Genomic DNA, 24,926 nt, shown 5'->3' on the forward strand with positions numbered 1-24,926 from the left:
AGTACAAGACACAGGCAACATTCATACACGAAGGGTTATAGTCTCGCACCTTCTGGTACTTGGACAATGGAAAGCTCTTGAGAACATGCCCCCCCCAGAGCGCCTGCCCCATTTAGCTTTGTAGCAAGCAATGCAGAGTAACATGGAAAGTTTAGGAAGGGTGGTTTATGTCCTGTACTGTACTCCAAGATATAGAATTTGTAGGCAAGTCCTTTTATCCAGATTGTACAGCACAGGACACAGGCGATTTATGCATAAACCATGGAAGATCCTTAAGCAATGAATACAAGGGTGGGCAACAATTAAGTAAACAGAACTGTGCCAACAGGCCCAAAGTACAATGGGGATCAAAGACCCAGGTTCAAAGTGCCACTGCAAGAACCTTGCAGCCAAAAAAGCAGCATCTGCATAGAACAGACATCCAGCTGCTAAAATTCTGAGAATATACACCATATATACTCGAGTATAAGCCGAACCGAATATAAGCTGAGGCACCTAATTTTACCACATAATACTGGGAAAACGTTTTGACTGGTACAGGTGATGGTAAAGGAGATGCAGGGCTGCCGGCATAGTACAGAGGATGCAGTGCTGCGGGCATAGTACAGGAGAATCTCCTGTACCATGCCCGCAGTACTGCATCTCCTGAGGAGATGCAGGGGCTGCGGGGGAGACTCACTTACTTTTCAGCGAGGCGCCTTACATTTAAAAATGGTGCCGCCTGATGCCAACACGTCACTGCGCATGCACCGTCTGCCCAGGAATAGCCGAACGTGTACGGGCTTTCCAGAGCGGCGACGGCGCATGCGCACTGCACCCAGAGAAAGGTATGTGGGGACCCTGATTCGAGGATAAGCCGAGAGGGGCTTTTTCAGCATAAAAGAACGTGCTGAAAAAGTCAGCTTATACTCGAGTATATCCGGCAAACAGAAGACCAGGTGGTGGTCTTATAGTTTTAGGTAACAGAAGCTGCCTAAAGGTACAGGATACTCCTAAAGCTCTGGTGGCGTGGGCATGCAAAAAAGTGAAGAGGTTGGTTTTTTTGGGGTTTTTATTTTTTATCAAAAACATAAGCTTTTGAAATCAAGTTCCTGATCCATATAGCAATGGTGGATTTTGAAGCAGAGCGCCCCTTGCGAGGTTCCAAGACGAGAACAAACAGGGAACCAGTTTTTCTAATGGAAGCATGGAAGCAGTGGCTTTTAGGTACACGCTAATGGCTCTGAATACATCCAGGGAATGTAGAGATACTTCCTTTGAACGGTTAGGAGCAGTGCACAAAGATGCCAGAACAATGTCCGCTGAAACCACCTTTGGAAGAAGGGCTCCTCTTGGGTGTAATACAACTGAGGTTCATCTTTGTGAAGTATGAGGAAAGGCTCTTTACAGAAAAGGGCCACTAGCTAAGAGACATGTCTGATAAACTTAAGGACAACCAAAAAGGCTACTTCGTTGGCAAGAATATCAAAAGGAATATCCCTGATGGGTTCAAAGGTTAGTTTCTGCAGGGCAGAGAGAACCAGATCCTCCTTTATGTGACCTTTTTGCTTTGCAGGGTGGAATAAAAGGCTTTGGAGACGGGAGATATGGCCTTTTGGGAAGAGGCCAAGGATCATCTGTGTAACAGGTTCTTCTGGGCCAGTCTAGAGCCAGTATAATCACTGGTTTCCTCTCTTACTCTATTTAGTGGAACAGGCAAGGAAGAAAACACAGTAGTGGGAGAGCACTAGGATTAGCCTGAACTGAGACCAGGGGATAACTAGAGCATCCAAGGCTGAGCCTGAGGAACTCTGGTTCTGGTATCAAACAGAGGTAACTTGTTATTTGGAGGCCAGGATGTCCACAACCAAAGTTCCCCATCTTTGGCATATCAGACTGAATAAATATGGATGAACAGACCAGAGGATTTGAGCAGCCGAATTGTCTTTACACGCTATTGAATTTCTCCCATTGGACTTCTTACGGTAATAGAAAACAATTTGTATAAAAAATTACATAATTTGTGCAATTTTAAAATAGATTCACTGCCTCAAAATCTTGATTCAGTGACCTCTAGGAATGGCATATCAGGGTCCGACCCTGGTTGAGAAACATGAGAAGATGCAGGGTTTTTCTGAGACCTGAACAAAGATGACTGTATTGGCCATAATCTTTCCCAGAAAATGTGACATAGATGTAAAAAAGTAAGCTTGTTGCATACCTGAAAAAAATAGAATCAGATGCAGAGATCAGCGTTAAAACTTGGTACTTCTCCAGTGCAATCATCACTTTGCAGTTGAGTGTTGTGTGGGCCTTCGGCAGAGCCAATGTTCACCTGTCATTTTGAATTGGCTCCCTTTTGAAGGGGTCTTCAGGGACAGAGTTCCACAGGGGATGGCTCTGAACCTCTATAGCACCCTGCAACTAATTCAACACATTGCACCAAAGTGCCTAGGAGAGAAGCCAAACACAGGATCTGGTTTCCAAATCAACATAGGCTGTCCCCAAGGTTCTACCAAGGTTGCATAGATCCAGATACACTGCTGATGGAAGAATTGGAGGGGGGGGGGAGGGGAAGATAAGAAAAACATTATAAAATTAGTGAATCTGACTTCTCCGAAAAAGAGAAGAGGTCCATCACCTTAGACATTAGCAAAAAAAACTCAAGGAGTGGGCCAGGGTTTTAGGGGAAGCACAACGGGGTCCAATCACCTGAAGGTATGAAGCTATAGCCCATGGTGTATTAATAAGTTGTGTGTCCTTTACTGTACAAGAGACAGAATTTTTGCTTGCACATAACAGAATGATGGAAGTCATTCACTAATCTCTGGGGCAAAATCCTTTGCAAATCCTTTGCAAAGTGCAACTTAATTTGAAAAGTAAACAACCTAATCGTCTTTAGTAAATCACATAACCACTAAAACCAGAGACCAAAAGGTTTAAACCTCTCTTATATTACAAACAATAACGGAATTTGTGTAAAATCTTACCTGTAAAATTTCTTTCTCTGAGTCCTCCGACAGTCGCCGCCTCCTCTAAGTCATCACTGTTGGGTATTGTCTTCCTATCCGTAGGAATAGCTAGGCATATAGACTTAGTCCAAAGACAAAAGGCATTAGCATATACACACCCATGGGGGCTGTCCCATCCGGTCAATACCCCCCCTGCATCACCACTCCCAACTCAGTTTGGTAGCATAGCAGTAGGTAATAAGAACCCCAAAAGAGGGGCGGGGCGGCGACTGTCGGAGGACTCAGAGAAAGGAATTTTACAGGTAAGATTTTACAAAAATTCCGTTTTCTCTTACGTCCTCCGACAGTCGCCGCCTCCTCTAAGTCATCACTGTTGGGATGTCCCAAAGCAGTATAGACATGAGGGGTGGGAGACGCAACCGTAGAAAAAAGGCAACGCAGTACCCACATCAGAGAAAGGAATCTTACATGCACCGTAAGAGAACCAACTGGGCAACAGAAAACAACAATGCACAACAGGAGCAACAGCCCAGGAAAGCAAATACCAACAGCCAGGAACCCAGAGAAAAATTCAAGGGTCCATCATGGCACTGCCGCACTGAGAACTTTGCGGCCAAAAGAAGCATCAGCTGATGCCAGAACGTCTACTTTGTAGAACTTGGAAAAAGTGTGCACCGACGACCAAGTCGTCGCCTGAGCCACCGAGGCTCGATGCCAATAGGCCCAGGAAGCACTCAAAGACCTAGTAGAGTGCGCCTTAACAGGGAAAGGCGGAACCCGTTCCTTCAAGGCGTAAGCCTGCTCAATGGTCTGTCTGATCCATTTGGCAATAGTGGCTGCGGACGCAGCCGTGCCCTTCCGAGATCCCTCAGGAAGGACAAAGAGGGAATCCGTCTTAAAAAAGGATTCCGTAGACGACAGGTAAACCCTGATCGCCCTGACAACATCCAAGGAATGCAAGGCAATCTCCTTTGGATGTTTAGGCTTCGTACAAAGCGAAGGCAGGACAATGTCCTCATTAAGGTGAAATTCAGAGATCACCTTGGGAAGGATGGATGGGGGTGGTCACAAAACCACCTTATCCTTGTGAATGATCAAGTAAGGGGAGCGGCAAGACAACGCCGCCAGCTCCGACACACTGCGAGCCGAAGAGATCGCCACTAAAAAGGCAACCTTTTTAGACAGCAGAGGTAACGATATCTCCCTGATGTTCTCAAAGGGAGCACGCTGTAACGCGGACAGAACCAAGTTCAAGTCCCATGGAGGCAAAGGCTCCTTCCTGGGAGGAGCCAGATGTCGCACACCTTCAATGAAAGTGCGCACCAAGGAATGAGATGCCACAGGGCGTTGGAAAAGGACAGCCAGTGCAGACACCTGGCCCTTTATCAAGGCCAGCGCCAGGCGCTGGTCCACTCCAGACTGGAAAAAAGCCAAGATTCGCGACACCGAGTAAGAACGAGGGGAGAACCCCCTGGACTCACACCAGGTGAAATAGGCTTTCCAGGTACGGTAATGGGTCTTACCAGAGGAGGATTTCCTAGCCTTGATTAGGGTAGGGATAACCTCAGGGGATAGACCCTTGTCCTTCAAGACCTGGGTCTCAACAGCCAGGCCGTTAAAGCCAGCGACTGTAAAGCAGGATGGAAGATCGGACCTTGAGGCAGGAGATCTTCCTGCAGAGGCAGACGCCACGGAGGCGCCACTGCCAGGTGAACAACGTCGGCGTACCAGGACCGGCGAGGCCAGTCCGGTGCCACCAGAATCACCATGTGCGTTTCCGAGACCAATCTGCGAAGGAACCGGGATAGTAACTGAATCGGAGGAAAGGCGTACATCAGACGATACTGATGCCAAGGGGCCACCAACGCATCCGAGGCATCCGCCAACGGGTCGCGCGTTCTTGCCACGAACCTTTCCACCTTTCGATTTAGCCGGGATGCGAACAGATCCACGTCTGGGGATCCCCACCTCGCACACAGCATCTGAAAGACCTCCGGGTGTAGGGACCATTCCCCTTGGTTCAGGGTCTGGCGGCTCAGATAGTCGGCCTGCCAATTGTCCACACCCGGAATGTGAACTGCCGAGATCGCAGGTACATGAGTCTCGGCCCAAGACAGAATGTCGGTCACCTCCCGGGCCGCTCGAGCACTCCTGGTGCCCCCCCTGGTGGTTGATGTAAGCCACCGCGGTAGCATTGTCCGTCTGTACGCGAACAGGCTGGCCCTGGAGACGGTCTGACCACTGGAAGAGACAGAGTTTTATCGCTCGTAGTTCCAGCACATTTATCGGGAGGGAGGACTCCACCTCCGACCAAGTGCCCTGGGCAGACAGATTGCCCAGGACTCCACCCCAGCGCGACAGGCTGGCGTCCGTGGTAACCACTGTCCACATCAACGGGCGGAAGGACTTGCCGTCCGTCACCGACGGGGACTGGATCCATCACAGAAGAGCCAATCTGGTCTGGCGACTCAAGGAGACATCCAGATCCAAGGACTGAGGTAGTCTGTCCCACCTGGCCAGGATCTCCGTCTGGAGAGCCCGCGTGTGGAACTGGGCAAAAGGTATCGCCTCGAAGGCCGACACCATCAAGCCCAGGCCCCGCATGCAGGTCCTGAGTGACGAGGACGGATTGTCCCTGAGGGACCCGAGTTCGTCCCATAAAGTCTGGAGCTTGTCCTCCGGCAAGAAAACTTTTGCCTGAGCAGAGTCCAGAACCATTCCCAGATAGGGAAGGCGAAGCAACGGGGACAACGCTGACTTTTGAACGTTGATGGTCCATCCGAACTCCTGGAGCGTCTGTACTGTGATGGACAGATCGCGCACAAGGTCCTGGCTGGCACGCGATCTCAGAAGCAGATCGTCCAGGTACCCCAGGACCGCAATGCCCTGGGCCCGCAGCAGGCCCAGGACCGGTGCCAACACCTTGGTAAACACCCTTGGTGCCGAAGCGAGACCGAAAGGTAATGCCACAAACTGGTAGTGGTCCTCTGCGATGGCAAACCGAAGGTACCGCTGATGACCCTCGAAAATAAGGATGTGCAGGTACGCATCCTTCAGATCTTTCGAAACCAGGAATTCTCCTGGACTCAAGGAGGCCACAACCGAACGGAGAGACTCCATTCGAAACTTCCGAACACGCACGAAGTGGTTCAGTGCTTTCAGGTCCAGAATAGGACGCACTTTGCCCTCCTTCCTGGGCACAGTGAACAGATTCGAATAAAACCCCCGAAACCTGTCCCGATGAGGCACCGGGACAATCACTCCCTGAGCAAGCAGGTCCTGCACCGCTTGATGCAAGTCCTGCAGACGCCCTGGAAGCAGATGGAGGGAAAGAATCTGTCCGCCGGCCGGGAAAGGAATTCGATCTTGTACCCCGATCGAACGATTTCCTGGACCCACCTGTCCGATATCCGGAGCAGCCAAGGTTGGAGGAAACCGTGCAAACGTCCCCCCACCCCTGAAATGGGTGAGGGCGCCCCTTCAGGCAGAGGCGGATAGTCCCGCCGAGCCGGCATTACCGGCCTTCTGCTTACCCACCCAGGGTTTCTTCTGGTTACCCTGGGCCTTGAAGGGCTTGCCCTTGGATTGGTTCCGAAAGGCACGAAAGGACCCCTGATTGGATCTAGGCGCAGAACCCCGCTTGCCTCGGAAAGACTTGTTCTTCGGGTTCTGGGGCAGCATAGTGCTCTTGCCCTCCGTGACGCCCTTCACTAGGGTATCCAATGCCTCGCCAAAAAGGCGAGAGCCAGCATAGGGAAAATCAGCAACAGTTTTCCGTGAGGACTGGTCGGCCGACCAGCTCTTCAGCCATATCAGTCGCCGGTTAAGTACCGCGACACTAGAGAGGCGAGCCATCAAGGGAGCCTCATTTAAGGCTGCATCACACAGATACATGACTCCTTGGTGGATCTGATCCACCATTTCCAGTCGGGCAGGCGGCACGTCATCAGACACGAGATGGCTTCGAAGCATCTTAGTCCAATCAGCCACCGCCTGAGCCACCAGAACGGACGCGAAAACGGGTTTGAGCAACGAACCTGCCACCGTATAAGAATGGCGAGCTAGAGACTCCAACCGCCGGTCCGTGGGATCCCGGAAAACCGGGGTATCCTCAGTAGGAACCAAGGTAGCCTTGTTCAACACGGCCACAGTGTGGTCTACCTGTGGAGGCACACACCATCGTGATTCCGTAAGGATAAAGCAATTTGAACCGACTAGGTACCAGGAATGGACGTTTTAACGTGTGCCACATTTCATTAACAGTGTAATGAAATTCATCTGGGCAGGGAAAAACCTGCGCAGACTTGCGGGTCCTGTGCGTCCCAAATGAGGACACAACGCCCGGAGGGCTCATCCTCTAAATGCAAGGTTTAACAGAAACAACTCATCCATGGTCGCCCGTTCTTCAGGTGACCCTGGGGAGGATGTGTCAACACCCTCCATGTCAGCCTCCCCCTCAGACCCCGGGGGACTAAAGATGAGCGGGACCCTGAAAAGAGCACGCTCGCAGCAGCAGCAGCCATATCCCCATCTGAATCAGAAGAGAGAGACAACCTGGGCCTCTTTCTCACAGCCCGTTCAGACATCAGCATTTCCATATTTGCCACCAAAGTCGCAACTACAGCAGCCAGATCAGGTCGCAGCGGGGCCACAGGAGAACTGGGGCCCCCCACTAAAGCTGGAGGAAACTTGCTTTCCTGAGAATCCATGGCTCAAGTTATCCAAAACAACTACAGTGCAAAAAAGTGTACTGTCCCCTTTAAAAAGCGCTGCGGTGTGCGCAGCCCACCGCTACTGTCACAGCTATGAAAGACCCCCAAAGGAGAAAAGAAACTGAGCCAGAAGCAATATACAGAGGGAAATTGAGAGGAATAACCTGCAGAGCCCGCAGAGCGTTGCTGCCAACGTCCTTGCTGCTGATGGAAAAGGAAGTGCTGCTGGAGAGGGCTGGACTATAAGCCAGACCCCGGGAAAATGGCTGCCCCACAGGGATGCATTGGAGGCTACGCCAAAATGGCCGCCGACATGCGGCCGGACCGATTGTTCCACCGCCCACAAAATGGCGGCGGATGGCGCCAAAATGACCTGCATGATCACCCCAGAGGAGCTATACATGTGTGCCCACAGTAAAGATGGCGGACCACGCGAAAATGTAGCGCTGCGGTCGCCGCACAAGCACAAACGTCTGCACCCCCAACATGCACCTAAGGTGACACAGGGACAGGGACCCCCAAGGCAACATACAGAAGTGCACAAGCGAACCCCGCAGGGATCGCACAGGGAGTCACACAGGCACAGACACGGGGAAACATACAGCAACACAGACTGTCACCCCAAACAGAGGCCCCACACAGAAAAGTACTTACCTGTACCAGATGGCGTGGGGGAGCCTCTATGCACGGAAAACCTCTGTCCTCATCTGACAGGGAGTGCCGTGAGCCAGGGACATGACGCTGCAGCATCGCAGACGAGTCCTGTGAGGTAGCCACCTCACGGCTGCATCCCTGCAGCGAACAGGGCTGGGTCGTTCGTAATGCCAGGGCGAACCATAGCTGAACGCTCGATGGCGGGCTGGGGGTCCATCTGACCCTCTGTGCCCTGGAGAACCAGGGCGGTCAGTCCGAATCCCAGCACCGCATGATCCATCTTCTTTAGAAGAGAAGACTAACACTAAAAGCTTACAAAATAAACAGCTAGTAAAGTGAGAGAAAAAAAAATGACATTTTCAAAGAAAATCAAATAAAAGATTAGGAAGGCCCCAGCACAAGGTAAGCCTGACTATTCCTGACGCTAGGCAGATTAAAACTGAGTTGGGAGTGGTGATGCAGGGGGGGTATTGACCGGATGGGACAGCCCCCATGGGTGTGTATATGCTAATGCCTTTTGTCTTTGGACTAAGTCTATATGCCTAGCTAATCCTACGGATAGGAAGACAATACCCAACAGTGATGACTTAGAGGAGGCGGCGACTGTCGGAGGACGTAAGAGAAATATAAATGTATATATGCTGTATGAAAGTCTGTTTTGGTCTCATGAAAACAGCATGATATCTGGTTCTTGTGTTATCTTATCTTAGAATTTTGATGGGTCTTGAGAGATTTAGCCCCATGAATAAATGTTTTAATGACCGGATATTTACCTACACAGTGTGGGAAAATTAATAGCTAGCAACTAGACTTTACATCACACAATTAAAGAAACTTAAATTCTTCCAAATGGCTTAAAAAGGGTAGTTTTAAAACTTAAGGGGGTCTTTACCTTAAGCAGGCCAATCATTAAAGTTGATGTAAACCCGATTCATGAAATTTGACCTGGGCACATATCTGTAGTGTTTACTTTTCGCTCTCCAAAGCACTAAGTCCAGTGATTTTCTGCTGCTCCGTTCTTCGTTTTTTAGCATGATAACTTCTGATAAGTTATCCGACACTGGAGATAAAAGCAGCTGAAAATTTGTGTCGGGATGGTGCTATAAATAGATTTGCAGAGAGCTAGTCTATTCACAGTACAGCTCTGCAAGGATTTTCGTTCTTCTGCCTATGTGGAGGGAGGGGGGCGAGTGTGTGCCTTTCCTCCAATCAGCTGTCAGTCACACAGTGTATGCCAGGACTGCACTCCCACAGCTGAAACGGGAAGAACAAATTCTAACACAATGTGCACTTTCAAAAGAATATAGCAAGCTGAAGACAGCAAATATACATGTAAAACTTATGTAGGGAGGTTGGTTTCATCCCTGTGTATCATCTGAGGCTTTTCACTTCATTGGGTATATGTGAGGGTTTACATCCACTTTAAAATTCACCTGTTGGGTGCTTTAAAACAAAACATCTGAGCATTACCCAAGAATTTTAATGATTTTGTAAAAAAAAATGTACTTGTCCTATTAATAAATTGATGTTCCCAATCTCCCTCATGCAGCTTCAACAATTTTACTGGCACCACCTAATTATTCTGGTAGAGCAATCAATAATAAGAAAAGAATAGAGATACCAGCTTTAAAAGCTACTGGATCATACAGACATGAGAAAAAAAGTCAGTCTTTTATAACAATGCATGCATTAATTTATGAATATACTCACTCTTTTGATGTCATCTAACGTGTGTATTTCTGGGGACAGTCCTCCATGGACACAAAGAAACTGTTGGTTTAAAAGTGCAGCTAAAGGAAGACAATCAAACGCTTCCATACAGGCTTCATACACCCTCTCTGAATATTTTATTTTACCTATAGAGAAAAGCACACGTCAAAATTGGACGTCAAATTTTCATCACATTTTTTAATTTATAGGAAAAAGTGATGAACTTTTAGTGAGCATAGAGTTGAAAGCTAATCTCCAGGTTTCTTGTCACTTTATACAGTTTGCCTGGACCAAGTTGGTGTAAACAAACTATTTCCTTCACTAACTGCCGCACTGCCTCTAAGCACTGTGTTAACGGTTTGCAGCTTCAGTTATGTACAGTACAGTGTCGAGTTCCGGCTGTGACACACCTGGAACAAAACACGAGTCGGTCTGAGCAGCACTCAGCTATTCATAGGCAGCTTTGTATTCTGTGAATACAAATCTTCCCCTGATTGGATGAGGCGGAGAGGCAGGCTGATGACATCACAATCTCCAATTAAGAATACAAAGCTGCCTATGAATGGCTAAGCGCTGCCCAAACTGACACTATTTTGTTCTGGGTGTAAGACGGAAAGTCTCTGTCTTACAGCCAGAACCCGGTACGGTGTACTGTATAAAGTTGAACCTACATAAAGTTAAAACAGTGCTTCGAGCCTATGAAGCAGTTAGCAAGGGAAATAGTTCCCTGCTCACTGGACAGAGGCTATGATGAGCAGGATGAGGGCAGATGGTGAAATTGGAAGCTGAATTCTAGCCATGAAATAGATGTGTCAAATGACTATCTATTGTGGTAGGTGCAAAATTGGGAAACTGGCTCAAGAGACTTTCAAATCCTTTTGCAGGTAAAACAGTAAACACTCCTGTATTTTTTTTATTGTGCATTTAGTCTTCAATGGGCCCGAGTCATAGACGTACTGAATGGTAATGTCACATTAGTGTACCATTACAAAGTCACAAACCATTGCAAAGTATATAATAACCAGAAGGTATCCTCCCTTTACATGCAGCACATAAATTACAAACTTCCTGCCTTGCAACATTATCATTGTTTGTCAGCCTCTTGCAATCCACTATGCAGCAGAGCTCTAATTCGAGGAGTGAAAAGCAGCACAAGAAGCCAATCAGTTGGCTGTGATAAAAAAAAAAAAATTCTGACATGAAGACAGTTTAAAGTGACAAGCTCATCACTCTTCTGCTTTTCATTCAGCAAACAGTAGGAAGGAAACCCATACATATTACTAAACTGCAGCAGAGCAAGATCATGTTCTCTAAATCTCAGGACTGGATAGACAACAATGCAAATCCTTTGGCAGGTAAGACAGCTTTTAAATGTATTTTATTTAGCTTTTTGACTTCGGTTTATCTTTAAATTTGTAAACAGCTTAAGTCTACAAAATTAGTGCATAATCAGTTTATATTCAAAAAAGTGCTACTTACATTCTTGCTTAAATGTGAAATATTCTGTAAGGTGCCTGCATTCATGGTTTCCTCTCAAAAGAAAGAGAGTATTAGGGTAGAGAATCTTCAGAACCCATAAATATAACACACACTGTAGAAGATAGAAAAAGCAGATAAAAACAATTACTGCAAACGCAACTCATTTTATTAAAGGCAAAGTGTGAGGAGTGCAACCACGAGTAAGGACATGTTCATACCAGGTGCGTTGAGCTGCACTGATTGGCATCTATCTACGCAGGCTCAAACCAAGGGCATATAAACAAGCGTTACTATGAGAATTTAAACCTTGCAGTGTGGGGTAAGCCCAACTGCAATAGGAACTTTTCCCTGATATAGCCTCTAAGCTTAGCCAATGTAATGATGCTACTGACGCTAAACTCTAGTTTAAAAAAAAAAAAAAGAAAACAGCATGATATTTATGTATGTACTTTTGACTTAATGTTACCTTGCATTTCCTAACCTCCAATTCCTTTTTTTTTCTCTACTGATCTGATTTCCTGTTAGGAGGTGGCTACGGTCCCTGGTTCCACTGTATGCAGGAACGCAGCCACCTTTTATTGATTGTTTGAGAGCTCATGGAGGATGTTGCAAGGAGACATTAAAACACAGTAAGGAACAATTTGATGAATTAAAAATTACAGGGTGAATAATGTGTATAAATTATTTTTGGAGAACAAGGATACTCCTTAAAATTACATTAAAGAGGAAGTAACACACAAAAGGATAAAAAATAAAATAAAAAAATAGCAGTAAATGAAATACTTTTTTTCACATACAAAGGCAATTTACCTCTATGCTAAAATAACCCCGGTCTACATAGTCCCCCAAAAAGAGGTATCTTGTGTTAGCTGGCGATCCCCCCACTTCAAATAACTTCATCAGGTCAAAGAATTGGCCATGAATATCGCCGCAAACTGAGGGGAAAAAAAAAGAAAGATAAAGTGAGTTTAATCATTAGGATACAGCCAAGCCAGAAAAAAAAAAACGCACTGCTATTTTTCATGGCTTCTTAAAGCAGACCTGAGTTGCAAACTTAAAGCTATGTTTTCAGTCTTGCTGAAATAGATAAATGAAAAGAAACGGAACACAAAAATGCAGCTTCATATTATAAAACCTAAAATATTCAGACATGTGACATCTGATGAAAGGATCAGCCGGTCTGAATTCCGATTATCCCCTTCAGCAGGAACCAGTTGACTAAATACAGTCAGGTCCATAAATATTGGACCATCGACACAATTCTAATCTTTTTGGCTCTATACACCATCATAATGGATTTGAAATGAAACAAACAAGATGTGCTTTAACTGCGACTTTCAGCTTTAATTTGAGGGTATTTACATCCAAACCAGGTGAACGGTGTAGGAATTACAACAGTTTGTATATGTGCCTCCCACTTTTTAAGGGACCAAAAAGTAATGGGACAGATTAACAATCATAAATCAAACTTTCACTTTTCACAATATTTGGTTGCAAATACTTTGCAGTCAATTACAGCCTGAAGTCTGGAATGCATCACCAGACGCTGGGTTTCATCCCTGGTGATGCTCTGCCAGGCCTCTACTGCAACTGTCTTTAGTTCCTGCTTGTTATTGGGGCATTTTCCCTTCAGTTTTGTCTTTAGCAAGTGAAATGCATGCTCAATCAGATTCAGGTCAGGTGATTGACTTGGCCATTGCAGAACATTCCACTTCTTTCCTTTAAAAAAACTCTTTGGTTGCTTTCGCAGTATGCTTCGGGTCATTGTCCATCTGTACTGTAAAGCGCCGTCCAATGAGTTCTGAAGCATTTGGCTGAATATAAGCAGATAATATTGCCCGAAACACTACAGAATTCATCCTGCTGCTTTTGTCAGCAGTCACATCATCAATAAATACAAGAGAACCAGTTCCATTGACAGCCATACATGCCCACGCCATGACACTACAATCACCATGCTTCACTGATGAGGTGGTATGCTTTGGATCATGAGCAGTTCCTTTCCTTTTCCATACTCTTCTCTTCCCATCACTCTGGTACAAGTTGATCTTGGTCTCATCTGTCCATAGGATGTTGTTCCAGAACTGTGAAGGCTTTTTTAGATGTTGTTCGGCAAACTCTAATCTGGCCTTCCTGTTTTTGAGGCTCACCAATGGTTTACATCTTGTGGTGAACCCTCTGTATTCACTTTGGTGAAGTCTTCTCTTGATTGTTGACTTTGACACACATACACCTACCTCCTCCTGGAGAGTGTTCTTGATCTGGCCAACTGTTGTGAAGGGTGTTTTCTCTACCAGGGAAAGAATTCTTCGGTCATCCACCACAGTTGTTTTCCATGGTCTTCCAGGTCTTTTGGTGTTGCTGAGCTCACAGGTGCAGTCTTTATTTTTAAGGATGTTCCAAACAGTTGATTTGGCCACACCTAATGGTTTTGCTATGTCTCTGATGGGTTTTTTTGTTTTTTTTTCGGCCGAATGATGGCTTGCTTCACTGATAGTGACAGCTCTTTGGATCTCATATTGAGAGATGACAGCAACAGATTCCAAATGCAAATAGCACACTTGAAATAAACTCTGGACCTTTTATCTGTTCCTTGTAAATGGGATAATGAGGGAATAACACACACCTGGCCATAGAACAGATGAGCAGCCAATTGTCCCATTACTTTTGGTCCCTTAAAAAGTGGTAAGCACATATACAAACTGTTGTAATTCCTACACCTTTCACCTGATTTGGATGTAAATACCCTCAAATTAAAGCCGAAAGTCTGCAGTTAAAGCACATCTTGTTTTATTTCAAATCCATTATAGAGCCAAAAAGATTAGAATTGTGTTGATGTCCCAATATTTATGGACCTGACTGTATGCTTAGGTTCTTGGTCACATAACTGTTGCACAATAGATCATGGAGTAACAGTTTCTCCAGGAAGGTATTTCAGCCCTATTACTGCTCAACAAACCACCCTAAGACTATGTACATTTGTACAAAGCATTTAGAGGCGCATACCCAACCCCACAGGTTAAAAAAAAAAAAAAGAAAGCTTTGTTTGTGAAGAGGCAGTGGGTTCCTAAGTGCCTTTACAAGCCCAAGCTTGTCTGACTGAAGCAAATCTCCAGAGTCATTTATTGATTATGAGCATGTTGGTCCTAGGACAGAAATTCAGCAGACCACACTAAAAATAATAGAAAGAGCCCCATTTTCCTTTTGTCAACAGTGTCATTCAGCTGGTTCCTGGGTCTTGTGATATGGCAAAGTCACTGCCCAAAAAAGGAATGTTAATCTAAATCAGTGTTTGTATTTGTAACTTATATCCAGATGTGCACAGAAGTACAGTAGACACTTTTATAGACCCTGTACATTTACTATGTCCAGGATCTTAAGTTGGCCATACACTGATGGCTGCTCCTCCACAGAAAATCTATTTAAAAATGGTAACAGCAGGTTTGGATTTTCAAAAAGTTTAGATTTTGAGTGAACATATTTCTTATGACTTCTCCCAACTGTTTACATAAAACCGCTACCCTAATTTCAGAGACTGGTGACAGATCTTAAAACACAAGACTGAACCGGATTCTGTCACCACTAGCTTTTTATATCTATTTTAAACCTTTCCAAAAACTCAAACTTGTCTACGCAAAATTCATCTGGGGGTCTTCATCCATGACCACATCACACCGTCATCCCAAAATCAGGGGAGGGGCAGGTGCTCCAAACTTGGTTCTATTTTACAAGGCATCACTGCTTACTAGAGTAATAGACTGGATGCACCACCAACATACTAAACTATTGGTGACTACTAAACAGCTTAGCCACATTGATTTTTGTTCCCTACTGTGGATCGATCCTAAAGCGCACAAGGACATGCCATCTTTCCTAACCCTTATGAAATAATTCTTGGTGGTCACTCTCTTGCTCACACGCCTATTTCTTCATATAAAGGGTCCATGACACCATCATTTGACAACCCAGCATTCCTCTTATGCACAGACATACGTTTGGAACATGGACTAAAAAGTCCCATCAATGACTGATCATATGTGAGGCACAGCATACCTAGAACCTTAGCAGGCGGCCTAACTGGCTAGCTCACCAGCAGTTAACATCTTTTGTATATTCCCTCCCAGACAGGATTAAATTGACATCACCACTTACCCCTTTTGAACAAATTCTTCTACAAGAGCCCTTCAATACCCATACAGCCTATCAAATGTATAGTATTCTGCTTCAACAAGCCCATCCTGATTTACCTAAATACACTACAACCTGGGAAAGGGAGATGGGGACACCAGCAGATCCGAAAGATTGAAATAAGGCCTTTATCCTTTCTCATAAACTATCTTTGGCAACACGCGAGAGAAAAATGTTAAATTCTTACTAGTTGGCATAAATGCCCAACTATTCTGCATTACTATTAGATTGTAAGCTCTAAATAGCAGGGCCCTCTGATTCATCTTGTATTGAATTTTATTGTATCTCTACTGTCTGCCCTCATGTTGTAAAGTGCTGCGCAAACTCCCGTATAACAATAAAAACTTCTATCTCCCAGTCTCAGACAAGCGTTGTTCATGCCATACTGTGGTCGGTGATATGACTCACATCTGCTGGGGGGTGTGCTACTATTAAACAATTTTGGGTCTGTACCTTACAGAAATAGGCTAAAGTGATAGGTCATGAGATACCAAATACTCCAACAATTACTTTTTTATCAATTATCCCAGACCGATCAAATCTAAGAAAGATATATTGCTTGATTTTCTTACTGCTTTCTTGCTACTGTTATCCCTAGACACTGACACACTCCTGTCCTCAATCACCATCTGAGGCAGAATGGGTTTCAAAATTGTATTCCATCATATTACTCCAAACATCTAAATTTCAGCAGAATACAATATAAATTAGATCGACACACTTTCACTTGGGCCGCTTGGATGGTATTTCAACATTCCCCAGAGTTTAAAAAAAAAAAAACCACTCCGACTAAATCGGGAATCTGTTAAAATACTATGACCGTGGTCGTGGTGGATATGGGGAGGGATTATTTCCCCCCTATTCCCCCAACCTCTTTCACCCTGTTTTCTCTTCCACTTCTCCCCTCTATTTTTTCTTCTTGTTTTCTATTACTTATGTTGACAATACTTCAATGACTCAAAATAAGACATGTATGAAGCTTGGTCTAGGTGATGTTATCAATGTTGTCAAGTGATATTTCTCTCTATCCCCCCTCCCCCCCCCCCCCTCGCTGTTTTTTTACACTTTATATAAAGCCCCGTACACACGCACAGATTGTTGGCCGTAAATTGTTGGCCAACGTCCGATCTGCCGATTGTAGGCTTGTTAGTATGATGCTTCCGACAACCAACTGCAAATTTTCAGCTGAAAAAAATCTGGTGTGCATGCTATAAAATTTTTGTTGGCCAACAAAGAACGGCCAATTGTTCCTCAGTCAGTACAGATTTCGGCAGACAAAAATCAGGTGAGCAAGACTGGGCATGCTCAGAGAAGAAAAAAAAAAACACTGAAAGTCAACCAGAACATGACATCACTTCTGAAGTTGGTTTTTGTTGGCCAACAAAAGTCCAGTGCAAGTCTAGAGCACATTTCAACCAACAACACTGGACAAAAGTTGGCCGATCAGTTGGCCAACAATCTGTGCGTGTGTACGGGGCTTTAGTCTCAGTTCACACATATGTGATGCGGGAACTCTGCGAATCCACTGCGGGTTCCCGAATCCCATTCAACTCACAGGCAGTTCACACTGCCATATGCGAATCACTGGGCGTGTCAATACAAAGTTAACGACACCCCCAGATCAGTTCGCATATCGCAGTGCGAACTGTCAGTTCGGACACGAAACGGATCGCATAGGTGTAAACACCTATGCAATCCTATTCTGGTGAGGACCCAAAAAAGGGTCCTGTGAGAGTTGTGTCCAAATCTGATGCAAATTCAGCCAAACAATCTGTATGGCAGAATTCACATCGCACAGACATAGCATGTGATTTTCAGAGCAGTGCTCTGCGAATGACATGCGATGTCTTTCATCGCACATATGTGAACCAGCGCTTAAAGCTATGTTTTTTAAAAGAAACTCTACATTTTTGCATTCAGAAGCGACTGGTTATATTCAACAGTAAAGTGATGGCCTTATTGAATAATACTGTATACTGCTATGTTGATCTTTCTGTGTACAACCTATGCCACTGTTGGCTCTCTAGCGGTTTACAACTGCTTTAACATTGCTGGATGTTAAACCTGAGTACAAGTTAGTTTCAAATATATGCTTAGATATATATTATAATCCTGGAGGTTGAGATGAGAAAAGTATTGTTTGGCTGATTAAAGTTTCAAAATATTCAGTTACACCACAGGGCAAACTGGACACTATCGACATCTAATAGCTGGTCCTGACAGCTCACACAAATGACATGAAGAGAATGGAGACACCAAGCAACTTCATCAAGTGCAGTTTGCTACAGCATCAGGCTCAGAGCCTTAACATATATTTAAGTCAGCCATTTTGTTCATAAGCGCAGGATCTTCACTCATACATGAGGAAAAGAGCAGGGAAGTTTGTGGAAAGGCTAAAATAGAACAACTCTACTTTTCTGAGAAAACAATAGTTTAAAGGTCATCTCCTACCAGTAATGGGTGCTTCGACTTCTATCATAGTCTTCTCTCGTCGTAAAATGGCAGCACCCTCATTGATGATCCTAAGTGCAATTTCTTCATCTACTCGACCTTCTTTTATTAAGTGGTTCTTCAAAACATCCACTCTAGGCTTGCCATCAGTGTCAAATACTTCTTCTGATGTTAACCGATGTGTTGGGGGAAAAGGAACAGCTACAAATAAAGAAAATGTAATTAGTGTCTGCTTTTTTCATGACTTTGAAAAACTGGAAAAGTATAAATACGGAACACGGAACATTTAGGTTCTAAACCTATAACCAAGCTGAATACAAATAGGATGTGTCAGCATCGTCATATATCCAGTAGCCATTGAAAATGACAAACACGCAGGAAAAGATTTTATGAATATTAATTTTACTATAACATTTTTATTTTCGGAGTAAAACATAAAAAAATACTGTCATGTTAAGCTGGGCATACGTGGTTCGAATTTTGCTTCTTCAGCAGACTGAACTAGAGAAATACATTGGTTCCCTCGTCCACGCTGAACAGCGTGGAAAAAGGAGAGTAAGCAGATGGCTACTGCATTTGTCAGACACTGCTTTACAACCACTTTAAGATGGGATTTTCTGTCATCCAAAACAATAACATGAGGCAAAAGTTCCCCAGCAAGGGCAATAATAAACACTTCACAGCTTCCAATTAGGGGTCGACCGATATAGTTTTTTCAGGGCCGATGCCAACACCTTTCAGACTGATAGCCGATATTCTGTACATCACAGTCACCTGCCACCAGGTGCAGCATGCCCCTTGCCACTGTCACCTGCCACCAGATGCAGCATGTCCCTTGCCACTGTCACCTGCCACCCAGATGCAGCATGTCCCCTGCTACCATCACCTGCCACCCATATGCAGCATGTCACTATTTACATTACTTCTGGCAGCCTTTCCCCAGCGGCGTCCGAGCAGGTAAACTTCCACATGCGGGCAGGTGGTGAGAGATGACGTAACTATCTTTCTGTTCGCCTGCGGCTGCAGCTCTGTCAAGAACAGCCTTCGCGGCCCTGCTGTAGGGGCGGAACAGTGGTGATTCGAGGCAGGCAGTTGAGAGATGATATCATCTCTCTGCTGCCTGCAGACAGAGACTGGAAAAAACAGCAGCGAGTGCCGCATGGGGACAAGGGGAGGAGGTCTGAGGTCAGGAGGAGGCTACTCCCAGTAGCACAGTTCGCGCAGCAGAGCCAGCCTGCCACAGTATATCTGCGATAGGCGGTCAGCAAGTGCTTAATGAAAAAAATCAGGAGATATACATTACCATTTATAATCCACCTCGATGCACAAAGTACTTGTGATGATATGTACAGTTTTAATAACACGTCAAAGTTGCAAAACTTTGCTTAAGCATTAATATTTGTTTTACACTTAAGCATGAAGGGTTTAACCACTTGCTGACCGCCAACCGTAATATTACTGCGGCAGGGTGGCTCAGCTGCGTCCAGTCAAGTAGTACTATGCGACTGGAGTGCATGTGGTTTCGGCGGAGCGCGCGCGCCTCAGGAGCCGCACTCCCGCTGTGTTTAGACACAGCGGGAGGCCGGCCGCAGGAGGAGCGGCGGCGATTGCCGCTGCCCTCCTGCGATCGTCCGAGAAACCGAGAGAAGATCATCTGTCAGATAGGCAGGGAAAGATAAGCAATTTCAGCTAAGCTGAAACCCCCCCACACACAGTCAGTAGGCATATTAAGCATACATTTAACCCCTTTGATCACCCCCAGTATTAACCCCTTTCCTGCCAGTGTCATTTATACAGTAACAATGCATATTATTTAGCACTGATTACTGTGTATTAGTGTCACTGAAAAAAGTGTCAAAAATGTCAGTTAGGGGTCCGATCTCTCCGCTGCAATGTCGCAGTCCTGCTAAAAATGGCAGATCGCCGCCATTACTTATAAAAGAATAAATAAATAAATAAATAAATAAATAGTCCAAAAATCTATCCCATAGTTTGTAAAATGCCATAACTTTTGTGCAAACCAATTCAAATACGCTTTTTGGGTTTTTTTTTTTACCAAAAATATTTAGCAGAATACAAATTGGCCTAAACTGATAAAAAAAATGTAATATTTAAAAATTTTTTATTGGGAATGTTTTATAGCGGCAAGTAAAAAAAATGGCGTTTTTTTCAATATTGTCGCTCTTTTTTTGTTTATAGCGCAAAATCGCACAAAACCTAAAAACTGCAGAGGTGATCAAATGCCACCAAAAGAAAGCTCTATTTGTGGGTAAAAAAAGGACATCAATTGTATTTGGGTAAAGCATCGCACGACCGTGCAATTTACCGTTAAACGAATGCAGTGCGAATCGCAAAAAATGGCCTAGTCATTAAGGGGGTAAAACCTTCCGGGGCTGAAGTGGTTAAGCTGGCAACAAAACGGAGTGAAGGCAAACTGGTAGACATAATAAATGCACCACTAGAACATTTTTTAATTAACATAGAAGGTGAGGGATTTTGGCACATATACAAATAAAAGACTACGACCACTTGTATGAGAAAAAAGGTAAACACCCTGAATTGGCCGCAGAAATTCCACAGTAAAAAAATTGCTAATGAATAGTTCAACCTCTGTACAGGCTCATTATCACCCTCCAGCTAGTCCCCCGCAGTGGCCAATTAATATAAGCAAAGGCGAGATAAGTTACCAGTTTGTAATATACTGACTACATACTTATTATTTCATAATGTCAGAATCAGGAGTGCCAACTCAAAACAAGGATATCTCGAGCAGATAACTTCATGCTGTAATATAACTGCTCATACTTTGCAAATTCAGTTCAAGCTCCAATGCCACAACAAATGAACATTCTGACAAAACATGAATTGAACAGAGCTCATAAAAACAATTTGTCTTCCTTGTGTTGTGCACGGTTATCTGCTCGTTGCACTTGATTTATTTCTTTTTTTATATACTATACTGTGCTGACAGCACAATCTACCCAAGCATCAGTTACAGGTCTTAAAAGCTATCTTTGCTGGTCAGCAAGCATCATATTATGAAACAAAATCGCAAGGAGGCAACAGAAATAACCAAAGAGCACACCCACTAGGTACTAAACATTGCCATATTATTCAAGCAGTGAACAGGACACTTTCAGTTTCTATGAACAGACATCTATAGACAGCGGGCACTTCATTCACCAGGTAATACTCAGCAAATGTGCTACACAGCTAAAGACAGTCACATAGTATTAAAAACGTAGGCTCACGTAGATACATCACAAAATTTTATCTATCTATAAAAGAGATCTGTTCATGGGCAATCCTGGATTTCACAGACTGACAAAAAAACACACACTCCGCTGGTTAGACAACCCCCAAGTAGTACCCATTTACAATCTTTCGGCACTGTGTACAACTCCAATGTTATTTGGCCATTATATAAAGCAGATATAATCAATCATATGTCATTTCCTCTCTGTTGTTCACACAAGAATTACTACAAGAACACCATCTGACTAATGTAATAAGGCAGTACATTGAGCAATTATTAGAAACCTAAACTAAGTCAAATTGTATCTTCGGTCAGGAATGTGTCGAAGTTTCTTTTTCCGTCATTAGCTCACATACCCAAACTGTAAGTGCTATTGCTGTATTTATATATTTAAAGACACAGTACAAAAAAAGACTTGGCAAAAAATCTATACAGCCTACGTAGTTTTAGTGACACTGCAATATGAGATGCAGTAGTCTGGTGTTCTTTCCCCCCTTCCCAGTCTGTTGGGCTACTGTCAAAACGTGATGAAATTCAAGCGAACAGACCACTGTCACTGGATACCCATTTCATTGTTACGAAATGTAAATGTACTGGTAATATGCAGCAGGCTGTGTCCTAATGCAAAGGTAATGGGGGGGGGGGGGGTCATAAAAAAAAAAGGGTCTCCTATTTTACAGACAGATTTACTGTATACAGCAAATGTTCTATACTAAAATGTTGCCAATAACTGAAAAAATTCCTGAGTATTTTACTGAACATTAACGACTTAAGGACCGGCAGGTTTTACACTCTTAATGACCAGGCCATTTTGGCACTGTGTCCTTTTACCTGACAACTGCGTGGTTGTGCGACGCTGTACCCAAATAAAATTGATGTCCTTTTTTTGTCCTACAAATAGAGCTTTCTTTGGGTGATATTTGATCTGTGGTTTTTATTTTTTGTGCTATAAAACAAAAAAAGCGACAATTCTGGGGAAAAAAACAATATTTTTTAGGCCCCTTTCACACGAATGATCCGAACAGATCCACCTGTCAGTTTCTTAGGCGGATCTGATCGGATCCCCCATGCATCCCTATGGGGTAGTGGATGTCGGCAGAGACATGTCCGCTGACACCCACTGCCATCCGCATCCGATCCGGTCCATGAAATCCGGACAGATGGAAACCCTATTTTCCTTCCGTCCAGGGGATCGGATGGGATGGGATGAGAGCGGATAGGCTCTCATCCGATTCCCCCATAGAGATGCATGGGGCTCTGACATCTCCCTCTCCGCACACAGAGCAGAGAGGGAGATGTCACCTTCCTGCTCAGCGGGGATCTGGGTTTACGATCTCCCGCTGAGCAGCACGGATCCGCCTATGGAGGCGGACCATGTGAAAGGAAAGAAGCCCATTCCCAATAATAATAATAAAAAAAAAGGATTTTTGACTTACCGTAAAATACATTTCGCCGATGTTCAAAGATAGACACAGCTCCTGATTCTTTTGGGTTATACTGCCCCCTACAGGACACTAGGTAGGAAAAAGCTTGACTACACCTATGGGGCAGTCCCAGGGGGTATACACCCACTCAGGAATAGGCACTCCGTTTGGTTACAAGCAGTGTCAAAAGAAAGCCAACTCCACAGATGGGTGGGTGCTGTGTCCATCAATTAACTTCAGAGAAATAGATTTTAACCACATAACAACCACCCACCGCAGATATAATGCGGCAGGCAGCCGCTGCTGGGCAAAGTGACGTAGGGGTACGTCACTCGCTCAGCCGCCTGTGGGGGACGAGTGCGCACCGCCGGAGGCGCGCTTCCGCCCCCGCTCGTTCCCTGGGGAGCTAGCACGAGTGACCGGCGGCTCCGATGTCCGCTGGTCACTCGCGATCTCCCGCTGCAGAGGGAGAAAGACAGACGGCGGATGTAAACACAGCGGTCTGTCATTCTCCCTGATGTAAGCACAGAGGCTATACGATCCTGCTATGTAGGATCGTATGTCTCTGTGATTACATCACAAGCCACGCCCCCCCCCACAGTTAGAATCACGCCCCTAGGGACACACTTAACCCCTTGATCACCAATAAATTTAACCCCTTCCCTGCCAGTGTCGTTTTGACAGTAGCAGTGCATATTTATAGCACTGATTACTGTAGTAATGTCATTGGTACTCCCAAAAGTGTCAAAAAACTCAGTCAGAGGTCCGATCTGTCCGCCGCAATGTCGCAGTCCCGCAAAAAAAAAATAAAAAAATAAATAAAAATCGCAGGTCGCCGCCATTACTAATAAACAATAAAAATTACATCTTTCCGTAGTTAGTAAACGCAATAACTTTTGCGCAAACCAATCAAAATACCCTTATTGCAATTTTTTTTACCAAACATATGTAGCAGAAAACAAATTGGCCTAAAATGTTAAAAATTTTGATTTTTAAAATTTTTTTTGAGAATTTCATATAAAGAAAATGTGAAAAATATTGTTGTTTTTTCAAAATTGTCGCTTTTTTTTTTAGCGCAAAAAATAAAAAAATCGCACAGGTGACCAAATACCACCAAAAGAAAGCTCTGTTTGTGGGGAAAAAAAAGAACGTCAATTTTGTTTGGGTAAAGCGCCACACGACCGTGCAATTGTCCGTTAAAGTCACGCAGTGCGGAATTTCAAAATAGGGCCTGGTCTTTGAGGAGCCAAATCTTCCGGGGCTTAAATGGTTAAAGTAAGTCAAAAGTCCCATTTTCCCTTTCGTTCATTGACAGACACAGCTCCTGAATCTTCTTAACCATTGGGACGTCCCAAAGCAGTGTTAAACATGAGGGGTGGGAAAAACATCAGAAAAAATTCCCAAGGCTAACCATAGTTCAGGTCCTCTAAACAGCAGCCTGCAAAACCTTGCGGCCAAAAGAAACATTCGCAGATGCAAATACATCCACCTTATAAAAACTTTGTAAAAGTGTGCACCGACGACCAGGTGGCCACCTTGCAAACCTGCGTCACTGACACGTGATGACGGAAAGCCCAGGAGGCGCTAGGCGCCCTAATACAGTGCGCATAAACAGGGAAAGGAGGAACAGTGGTTAGCACTTTCGCATAGCAGCAAAAGGGTCACTGGTTCGAAACCCAACCCCGACCCCGACACTACCTGCCTGGAGTCTGCATGTTCTCCCTGTGCCTACGTGGGTTTCCTCCCATACTCCAAAGACATGGAAGGTTAATTGGATCCAGTCTAAATTGGCCTTACTATGTGTATGTATGAATATGAGTTAGGGACCTTAGATTGTAAGCTCTTTGAGGGCAGGGACTGATGTAAATTTACAATGCATATGTAAAGCGCAGCGTAAATTGTCAGCGCTATACAAGTACCTGAAATAATAAAAAAATAACCTGACCCTTGATGGAATAGGCCTGAACCACCGTCTGCTGATCCATCTGGAAATGGTCACAGAGGAAGCGGACATCCCTTTACGAGGTTCATTCGTGAGCACAAATAGAGAGTGTGACTTCCTGAAAGACTCTGTAGCTGCCAGGTACACCATAATAGCCCG

The 24,926-nt window shown here is 44.7% G+C and overlaps 1 protein-coding gene across 7 annotated transcripts in view; it reads right to left on the bottom strand.

Annotated features, from left to right (window-relative positions):
• The window catches only part of PPP3CB (protein phosphatase 3 catalytic subunit beta), a 169,070-nt gene that overhangs the window by 84,148 nt on the left and 59,996 nt on the right, over positions 1 to 24,926 (bottom strand). For all 7 annotated transcript variants that reach the window (XM_082268064.1, XM_082268060.1, XM_082268066.1 and 4 more), the window contains exons 2-5: positions 18,146 to 18,346; positions 12,317 to 12,441; positions 11,507 to 11,618; positions 10,028 to 10,173 (exon numbers count right to left, since the gene is read on the bottom strand). In XM_082268064.1, the coding sequence (XP_082124190.1) occupies positions 10,028 to 10,173; positions 11,507 to 11,618; positions 12,317 to 12,441; positions 18,146 to 18,346 (584 nt within the window). The remainder of the gene's footprint in view (positions 1 to 10,027; positions 10,174 to 11,506; positions 11,619 to 12,316; positions 12,442 to 18,145; positions 18,347 to 24,926) is intronic.

Source organism: Pelophylax lessonae (assembly GCF_965119305.1).
Source record: "Pelophylax lessonae genome assembly, chromosome: 9".
In the NCBI taxonomy this organism is placed as follows: domain Eukaryota; kingdom Metazoa; phylum Chordata; class Amphibia; order Anura; family Ranidae; genus Pelophylax; species Pelophylax lessonae.